Source organism: Anolis carolinensis, chromosome 3 (genome assembly GCF_035594765.1).
Source record: "Anolis carolinensis isolate JA03-04 chromosome 3, rAnoCar3.1.pri, whole genome shotgun sequence".
Taxonomy (NCBI): domain Eukaryota; kingdom Metazoa; phylum Chordata; class Lepidosauria; order Squamata; family Dactyloidae; genus Anolis; species Anolis carolinensis.
This window is the reverse complement of record NC_085843.1, coordinates 143,956,316-143,965,577: the sequence shown is the minus strand read 5'-3', so window position 1 is coordinate 143,965,577 and position 9,262 is coordinate 143,956,316. Positions and strand designations below refer to the sequence as shown.

The following is a 9,262-nucleotide window of genomic DNA, read 5'->3' as shown; positions in this document are numbered from 1 at the left end:
ATGCAATAATTTAAACTAACCCAATATGATTAACAACTTATTAATTTGCACATTTCTAACTATAAGCATTCATCAATTAATGTTTAAACCTAATGTTCTAGGCTCTGGTGTCTTTAAAGCATTTGCTTCGTCTTCAATTGTATTTGCAGCTCTGTCTCACTATTTACCTGAACAAAGAAAACAATACAATGATTTTGAATATTTATTTGCTTCTCAAAACATATTCTATTTCCTTCTAATTCACTGCAGACTGAAGATGGAAAAAAGATTTCTTTTCACACTACCGTTTAGAATTAGAGGATATCAAAAGGCATTTGGAAGTTCTTTTTGCACAAAATAATAGTTTGTCTAGAGTGACATCAGATGACTTAATTTGCATTACAAAGCCCAAGTCTGAATTGCAGCTTCATCCATAGAACAATCTGAATGTGCTATAGAAAAGCAGCAGCTTTCATTTAAAAATAAATAAATAAATAATGCATATTAATCAAGGTTTTCAGCATCAATATAAGCTTTAAACATAGATAACAAAGATAAACAAAATGTTATGTGTGTGTGTTTGGGTGTGCAAGTGGGAGGTGTTCTTTAGTGAGAATGACTATTAATGTTGCAGTAAAACAAACCTGGAAGCAACAGAGTTAATTGGAACTGAAGCTATGACTCTCCAGTCTAAACACAGACTATCAGCCATCTATGACAAGTTGAATGGTCTTCACAGCTCCTTGTTTTAATGCTCCCAGACAGCACAGGTGATAGCGCATTTGTTGACTTCCTGCCAGACCTCTGTACACCTCAGGATCAGAAGCCGGAAAGTCCCGAAGTTGTCTGAATAAATTGACAGGGTCTGAGTTATGCAGAGTTGACAGCTCAGCTGCATCTCATTCCCTGAAATTCTGGGTACAAAAAGTGAGACAATAAGGCAAAGCCTTGGGATGTCACAGGTAGTCCTTGTGGTGTCAGAGAGACAGGGAAACAAGAGTTGAAAGGAGTGATGGAACTGGTTGTTGGACTTAACTGCCTTAACATTGCAAACCATAATATAAACCTGAGATTTTACCTCAGGCTATCAAAATTTGTTCCTACAAAGTTGCTTTATAAACCTAATTAAATGTGTATGTGTGTTTATGAGAGAGAGATAGGGAAAGGAAATATCTGGGAGATCATTGGCTTGGAAAATAATAGGTTGGATTGGTGTTACTATGTAAAGATATAGTATAGAGAACTTCTGTTTTACAGAATTGCCAACATTTCTTAGAGCTGGTAAGTCTACATAATAAAGTTATATATAACGATTATCAAGCCACGAGGTGGTACTACTACTACTACTACTACTACTACTACTACTACTGTTATACTGGATCCTTTGTGTTCTTTCTGTCCTTCAGGAGAGCTCAGTCATTGATTCTGGTTCCTCTGGGACCCACTTACATCTTTTTTCTCCACCTCCTCTACTGCTCTGCAACTATTTTCACCAGTATTATGGCATTTGAAGTCCTGTGTATTTATATTGCAGTTGAAATTATGAGCTGGGTATGTAATTACAAATATGTTTGCCTCTATCTTCCACTGGAAGTGTGAACAACAACATTTCTTCTTCTTCAATCGCACAGTCGTTTCCAACTCCTCGTGACCTCATGGACCAGTCCACGCCAGAGCTCCCTGTCAGCTGTTACTGCCCCCAGCTCCTTCAAGGTCAAGCCAGTCACTTCAAGGATACCATCCATCCATCTCGCCCTTGGTCAGCCTCTCTTCCTTTTTCCTTCCATTTTCCCCAGCATCATTATCTTTTCCAAGCTTTCCTGTCTTCTCATGATGTGGCCAAAATACTTCAACTTCGCCTCTAATATCCTTCCCTCCAGTGAGCAGCCGGGCATTATTTCCTGGAGGATGGACTGGTTGGATCTTCTTGTTGTCCAAGGCACGCTCAGGATTTTCCGGCAACACCAAAGTTCAAAAGCATATATCTTCCTTCTCTCAGCCTTCCTTATGGTTCAGCTCTTGCAACCATAGGTTACTATGGGGAACACCATTGCTTTCACTATGTGGACCTTCATTACCAGTGTGATGCCTCTGCTCTTCACTATTTTATCGAGGTTGGCCATTGCTCTCCTCCCAAGAAGTAAACGTATTCTGATTTCCTGGCTGCAATCTGCATCTGCAGTGATCTTTGCGCCTAGAAATATAAAGTCTGTCACTGCCTCCACATTTTCTCCCTCTATTTGCCAGTTATCAATCAGTCTGGTTGCCATGATCTTGGTTTTCTTGATGTTTAACTGCAGCCCAGCTTTTGCACTTTCTTCTTTCACCTTGGTGAGGAAAGCTCCTCAGCTCCTCCTTACTTTCGGCCATCAGAGTGGTATCATCTGCATATCTAAGGTTGTTAATGTTTATTCCGTCAATTTTAACTCCAGCCTTGGATTTGTCAAGTCCTGCGCGTTGCATGATGTGTTCTGCATACAAGTTGAATAGGTAGGCTGAAAGTATGCAGCCCTGCTGAACTCCTTTCCCAATCTTGAACCAGTCTGTTGTTCTGTGATCTGTTCTTACTGTGGCTACTTGGCCTTTATACAGATTTCTCAGGAGACAGACAAGGTGACTTGATATCCCCATACCACCAAGAACATGCCACAGTTTATTATGATCCACACAGTTGAAGGCTTTAGAATAATCAATAAAGCAGAAGTAGATGTTTTTCTGAAACTCCCTGACTTCCTCCATTTGCCTGGGCATGGTCGACTGTCTCCGCCATATGATGGTGAACAATAAACACACTGACAGTAACTGTTTTGGGTAAACTGGCCACAACATTTTATTGGTTACAGAATGAAGGGTTGGCTGCCCTGCATGGGTCCCGGATCAAAGATCTGACAGCCCATTGCTGTCTGATCCAAATGAGTCACGGCACAACCGACACCTGACCCGGTAGTCGGTCTCCAGCGCCACCTGGCGGTAGCCAAAATATCTCCTCCCCCCTAATGCCAATGAAAAGGGGGGGGGTGGAGTATTTTACGAGATCCGAGACCCATGTCACACGCCAACAACAGTTGTGACAAAACAATGCAAAACATGAGAGCCAGCAGGGTGGGCGGGATGGCAAGCTGCAGCCTCCGAATGGCTGCTGTTGAGCCTCTCGGGGGCGGAGCCTGGTGCGGCCCCGCCCACAGAGGGGCGCTGACCAATGGCAGCCCAGGAGTGCTGGCCTGCCATTGGCCAGCGGGTGCTGGCGGCGGGAAACCTTCCCGCCGCGCCGAGGGGGCTCCTGGGAAGAAGAAGCCCCCCGGTCCGCCGCCATGCTGGGAGGGAGGGAGCGCCCTTCCCAGCAATCTGCAGGGCCCGGTGAGTCGGGCCCTGCCCTTTGCCTGGGCATGGTCGACTGTCTCCGCCGTATGATGGTGAACAATAAACACACTGACAATAACTGTTTTGGGTAAACTGGCCACAACATTTTATTGGTTACAGAATGAAGGGTTGGCTGCCCTGCATGGGTCCCAGATCAAAGATCTGACAGCCCATTGCTGTCTGATCCAAATGAGTCACGGCACAACCGACACCTGACCCGGTAGTCGGTTTCCAGCGCCACCTGGCGGTAGCCAAAATATCTCCTCCCCCCTAATGCCAATGAAAAGGGGGGGGGGGGTGGAGTATTTTACGAGATCAGAGACCCATGTCACACGCCACAAAAGGAGGGTGGGGACCCCCCACTCTCCTTGCCGCCAACCCTACCTTCCGTAGCCAACAAAAAACAAAACGATAACTTAAATAACCATGTGGGTAACTGGATACCGCCTGTCCCAACGGTGGGCCGCGAGGCGCTGCCATGCAGCTGTCCGATGACCTGAGTCCTCTACCACCTCGCATCTAGATGCGAGAGTCCTCGTCAATCCGTCCAGTGCCTAGCGGGCAATTTTGCCTTCCTGTGGCGGCCGCGGCGCTCGGTTCCTCCCGACCGACCGCTACTGGATGATGCCATCTCTGTCCCTTCGATTGATCTCCTCGATTCGCGGCGGCGCACCTGAGGAAAAGGAGGAGAGGGGCCGGCAGACCTCGTAGCCTCCAAGAGAAGGCCGGGTCTGATGTATGAAGAGTAAGCTGCCGATTTCCACCTCCCCATGGTTTTTTTGATGTCCACTGGAACACCCCCCACCGCTGCAGTGGTGGCTGCTCCTATCCTGAATGAATGCCCTCCGTACTCCGCAGTGGGGAGGCCCAGGCCTAGTAGGGCGCTGCGGAATATCGCCATAAACTGGTACCTAGATAGTGGGGCACCATTGTGATGTATGAAAAGCGTTCCCGGGGATGACCTACGCATTCGTAAATATTCAGAGAGTGCCCTGACTGGGCATAACCGCCCCGGTTCTAGCCCTTGAATGTTAAGGGATGCCCCTCTCCCCCCTTGATCCGTCTTGGATTGCCTGATTCTGATGACTAATGAATTATGCCCGATGGAAACATCCCTGAGCTGTAGTGCCCTCCCAGAACCATCTGACTTGGAGTCGGCCACCACCTCCCCCAGTCTCAGTGCCCCGAAGAAGGCCGTGGTATAAGCTGCTGTGAAAAGTTTCACCTCGTAACGTGAAGCGCAGATTCCCTTCAGCGACGAGATGAGCCTGCTAAGAGTGTTGTAGGAGAGGGGGCGTCTTCCGTCTTTCTGCATCGGCGCCCGCTTGCTCCATCCTCTCAATAACTTCTTTGTTCTGTAGTCGTTGCATGGGTCTCCCCATCCTGCCGCTTTGCTGTGGAAGGCAATGCCTGCCAGTTGCCGCCGCATGGCGTGTGCTGAAACGTTTGCCCTCCTCTGGCGAATGATGAAATGTAGCACCTCGTCCTCGCTGGTTGGCCATCTGCTGCCGTACCCCGCTTCCAGCCTGAACTTGGTGAATGTTGTCATAGCTGCACGGTAAGCCCTCCTGGTCGCAGGTGCAATGGTTAGCATTAGTTCTGACCAGGCTTCTCCTCTCCAAGGGTCCACAGCTCCTGTGGGAAAATGGTGGGCTGGAGGTCTGCTTCTGGTGCTAGCGACCGAAACCTGTCGTCCTGGAAACGGGACAATGCATCCGCTACTTCATTGTGAACACCTGGAATATATTGAGCTAAGAAAGTGATGTTAGCTTCCAAGCAAGTTAGTACAAATTGCCTCACAAGCCTTATGACCCTAGGAGATTTTGATGTCTGTTTGTTGATGACCCTGACCACGGCCTGATTGTCACACCAAAATCGCACTCTCTTGTTCCTGAAGAGGTTGGTCCAGGTTCGCACGGCCACTAATATGGGAAAAAACTCAAGGAAGGTGAGGTCCCGCAGTATGTTTCCTCCCGCCCAACTGTCAGGCCACCTGGCCGCGCACCAGTGCCCTTGCAGAAATACTCCGAAGCCGCTGCTGCCCGCTGCATCGGAGTGAACCTGGAGTTCATTCCCTGGCTCCCATCTTTCCTGCCAAATGGCAATACCGTTGAACCTGTCCAAAAATTCCAACCATACCTTCAGGTCGTCCCGCATCCCTTGCGTGATTCTAATACGGTGATGCGGTGCGCTGATCCCCGCGGTTGCCCGTGCTAAACGTGCACAGAAAGGCCTCCCTGGTGACACAACTTTGCAGGCAAAGTTGAGGTGCCCTAAAATGGCCTGCAATTCCTTTAGCGTGACCTTTTTCTTGCCTATGGCCTCGCCCACCAGTCCTTTTAGCTTGGACAGTTTGTCCTCAGGCAGGCGGGATACGCCCCGAATGGAATCTAGTTGTATACCTAAGTAGGTGATGCTGGTGGAGGGGCCCTCGGTCTTTTCTTTCGCCAATGGTATGCCGAAAACCATGGCCATAGCCCTGAATGTCCGGAGAAGGTGTGCGCATTCGTCACTGTCCCTGGCGCCCACAAAAAGATAATCATCGAGGTAGTGAGTAATAAACTTGGAACGAGCAAAGGTGCGCGCCACCCATTCCAAAAAGGAACTGAATGTTTCGAAGGCAGCACAGCTGACTGCGCAGCCCATGGGCATTGCTTTATCAAAATACCATTCCTCATTAAATTTAAATCCCAGCAAGTTGAAGTCCGCCGGGTTGACGGGGAGTAGCCTGAATGCGGACTGGATGTCACATTTTGCCATGAGGGCGTGCGGACCTTTTTTGAGTACTAAGTTGACAGCTTGGTCAAATGAGGCATATTTGACTGAACAGAGCTCAGGGGGAATGGCATCGTTGACAGATGAACCCTTTGGGTAAGATAGATGGTGGATAAGACGGTATTCGCCCGGCGCCTTCTTAGGCACCACCCCTAGCGGGGAAACTCGAAAGTTCTCGAGAGGTGGCGCCTGGAAAGGTCCTGCGATCCTGCCTGCCTCTAATTCCTTGGCAATTTTGTTGCTAAGGACCTCAGGCATTTGTGCTGCCGATTTTAAATTGCCTGAGGTGAATGCGGTTCTGGGACCTTGCGCCGGTATGCGAAAACCGCAGGAAAAACCCTCACATAAAAATGCTGCTGCCGCCTTTAAGGGATACGCCTTCAGCCATGGCTGCATGGCAGAGAGGCGCACTGGGGTGAAAGCCAGTGTCCCGATGGAGTCCTGGGAATTACTTGGTGCGAGCGGAGCTGCTCCCGTTGGTTGCTCCGCCTTCTTTTTTGAAACCGGGCTGAGCTCCAGCCCGGCCTGACGGAAAGGGCTGCCCGTTGCTGCCGGACTTCCCGCAACTCATCTTGGTGTGGTTTCCCGAGCAGTATTCACACGCATGGTCAAAGCGGCAGCGTGCCCGCTGGCATTTTCCCAGGTTAAACTCCCAGCACACCGCCCGCCTGCTTTCTTTTCTGCCCCAGCCTCGGTCTGACCTGCTCGTATCTGACTTGCTTTTTATGCTGGGGCCGACCTCGGTAAGCCAAATGTCATGATTAGTGAGGTCCCACCTGACCCTGGCGCTCTGAGAAGCTCTTTTTCTAAAGGCTTCGTCGTATGCAATGGCCGCTGCCTCGCCAGCCATCCTCCTAGCCTTGACAACCGTCTTTTGATGATTTGCAAGATGCCACGCCCGGTCAGGAAAAGACGTGGCCACTACCCCAAGGTATACGGAAAAACCGGCCATCCAGTTAACAAAGTTCTGCTCCACCGGCTTATCCTTCTCCCCTCTTCTGCGCCTTCCTCTTAGGGGGGGTTCCCTACCCTCTTCCCCCTCTGGTTTTATGAGAGAAAAAACATCCACGTAGTAGCCTTTTAGAATCTTGCTAATGACACGGGGGGACAGGTGAGTGCCAGGTGGATCTTCATTGTCCTGAAAAGGGCCAGGTAGCGCCGGGGCAGGAGCCCTGCGCTTGCCCCAAGCACCACATGGGGCTCCCAACGCTGCCGCTGTCTCAGTTCTGTCCCTGATGGCCCATTAAGGGAGTCCTGGCACTAGGGCCGCTGTCCTCCAATAGTTACCTCTGTCAACTAGGTCAACACGGGCATACTCACTCTCCGCGGAGTCGCTGTCTGTAGCGGTCTGGCAACAGCGCCTTGAAGACCTGCGTGACTTCTTTCGCGCGCCGCCGCCGCTCCATTCGGTCCGCTCGGTGGCTGCTGTGGAGTCATCACCGCTGGATGCCGGACTAATTGAGGGTGACCTGGATACGTCATTGTCTCTCGTTCGTCTCCTGCCTCTAGGTGCATCCCTTTGCGGGGATGCTGATGTTCTCTCGGACCTTTGGTAAACTCTTGACTCAAGTTTACCCATTCTATCCACTAGGCGAGCGAGGTTCTGGGATATCCCCTCCAGCGCGCCCTCACCCTGCTTACCAGCGCGTTTGGGAGCTGCTTTACGCGTGGGCGCCTTATTTGGTGTTTTTCTTCTAGCCTCCCCCTCGGCTGTTGCCTTGTTCCTGGGCGGCCTCGATGTTCTAGGCGGTAACTCCTTATCCATTCCTGCTGCCGCCCTGGTGCTCCTTTTAGGCGCCATTGCCCTGCATAGGGAAATGGAAAAAACAACTTCCCCTTGAGGTCGGGGCTGTGTGGTGTAGCGAGCAGGGCCCCGGTACCAATGCAAAAATGGTGGCCCCAAGACTACAATGCACACCTTATTTTATTTTATTTTATTTTATTTTATTTTTGAATGGCATATGCCCCTATGTATATATCCGCATATATACACAATTGAATGTATGTATGCATACTGTATATATATTGGCCCAGGCGAATATATATATATGTGCCCCGTACCCCTGAGCGCGCAATGCTGGAAAGGAGAGGGGGGGGGGTTGTTGGGCCCGTAAAAGCCCCACAATGCCCCATGCCTGAATCTCACGGGGGGGGGTGGCCTGCCGCCCACAACCTGCTGCCGAGGCAGGGACGTACGGCAGTGAAACACACAACCACGCAACCAAACTGGCATGTCCCATACGTGAAACACCGCCGGAATGAACCCCGGCGAGGGGGGGGGGGGCGGCCGGGCCTGCAGCCGCCGCCCGGGCCCGCGCCTGACGCGAGGCCCAGCAGTAAAGGTGCGCTTGAGGGGCCGCTCCGCGCTCCCGCCGCCGCCCACACCCCCCCCTCGCTCGCCGCCCGGGCCCCACGGAAGGCCAGCATGAGGAACGCATGCACCCGGGACGCTGCCCGAGGCCCAAAAATCAAGCGTTGGCCTGGCGGGGGAGGGGGGGTGTTGGAGCAAGCGGACCCCGAGAAGAGGGAGTGTGAGGGAGCATGGCGATGGCCCCAAGGCCGGGAGGTAGCGGAGGCCAGGAGGCCCGGAAATAAAGCGTTGGCCCGGCCGGGGGGAGGTGCTGGAGCAAACGACTCCGTGAAGAGGGAGTGTGGGGGGAGCACGGCAATGGGGGGTGGCCTGCGCGAGGCCGGGAGGCAGCGGAGGCCAGGAGAAGGACCCATGATTAGTTGACAATGTCCCATGAATGAAACCGCCCGGCGGATGCCAAACGGAGCTGCCCAGACTCCCAGCGGGGTACCCTCACCTTCCCCTCGTTTCCAGCCTTCCTACTGTAACTCCGCTGCCCCTCGTTGCCTTCTTCCTCGCGCTGCCTTCTTTCTCTTGCTCAGTGCGTGTCCTCCTCCTCCAAGCTGCAGCCTCCGAATGGCTGCTGTTGAGCCTCTCGGGGGCGGAGCCTGGTGCGGCCCCGCCCACGGAGGGGCGCTGACCAATGGCAGCCCAGGAGTGCTGGCCTGCCATTGGCCAGCGGGTGCTGGCGGCGGGAAACCTTCCCGCTGCGCCGAGGGGGCTCCTGGGAAGAAGAAGCCCCCCGGTCCGCCGCCATGCTGGGAGGGAGGGAGCGCCCTTCCCAGCAATCTGCAGGGC

At 52.1% G+C, this 9,262-nt stretch overlaps 1 protein-coding gene across 1 annotated transcript; it reads right to left on the bottom strand.

Annotated features, from left to right (window-relative positions):
- Nucleotides 1-2,784: 2,784 nt before the first annotated feature.
- Nucleotides 2,785-9,050, bottom strand: LOC103278285 (uncharacterized). The gene is made up of 3 exons (XM_062975584.1): nucleotides 8,922-9,050; nucleotides 7,756-7,919; nucleotides 2,785-7,583 (listed from the first exon to the last, which is right to left on the bottom strand). Exon 3 carries the CDS (start codon nucleotides 6,508-6,510, stop codon nucleotides 4,933-4,935), a length of 1,578 nt encoding a protein of 525 aa, XP_062831654.1. The 5' UTR covers nucleotides 6,511-7,583; nucleotides 7,756-7,919; nucleotides 8,922-9,050; the 3' UTR covers nucleotides 2,785-4,932.
- Nucleotides 9,051-9,262: the final 212 nt, after the last annotated feature.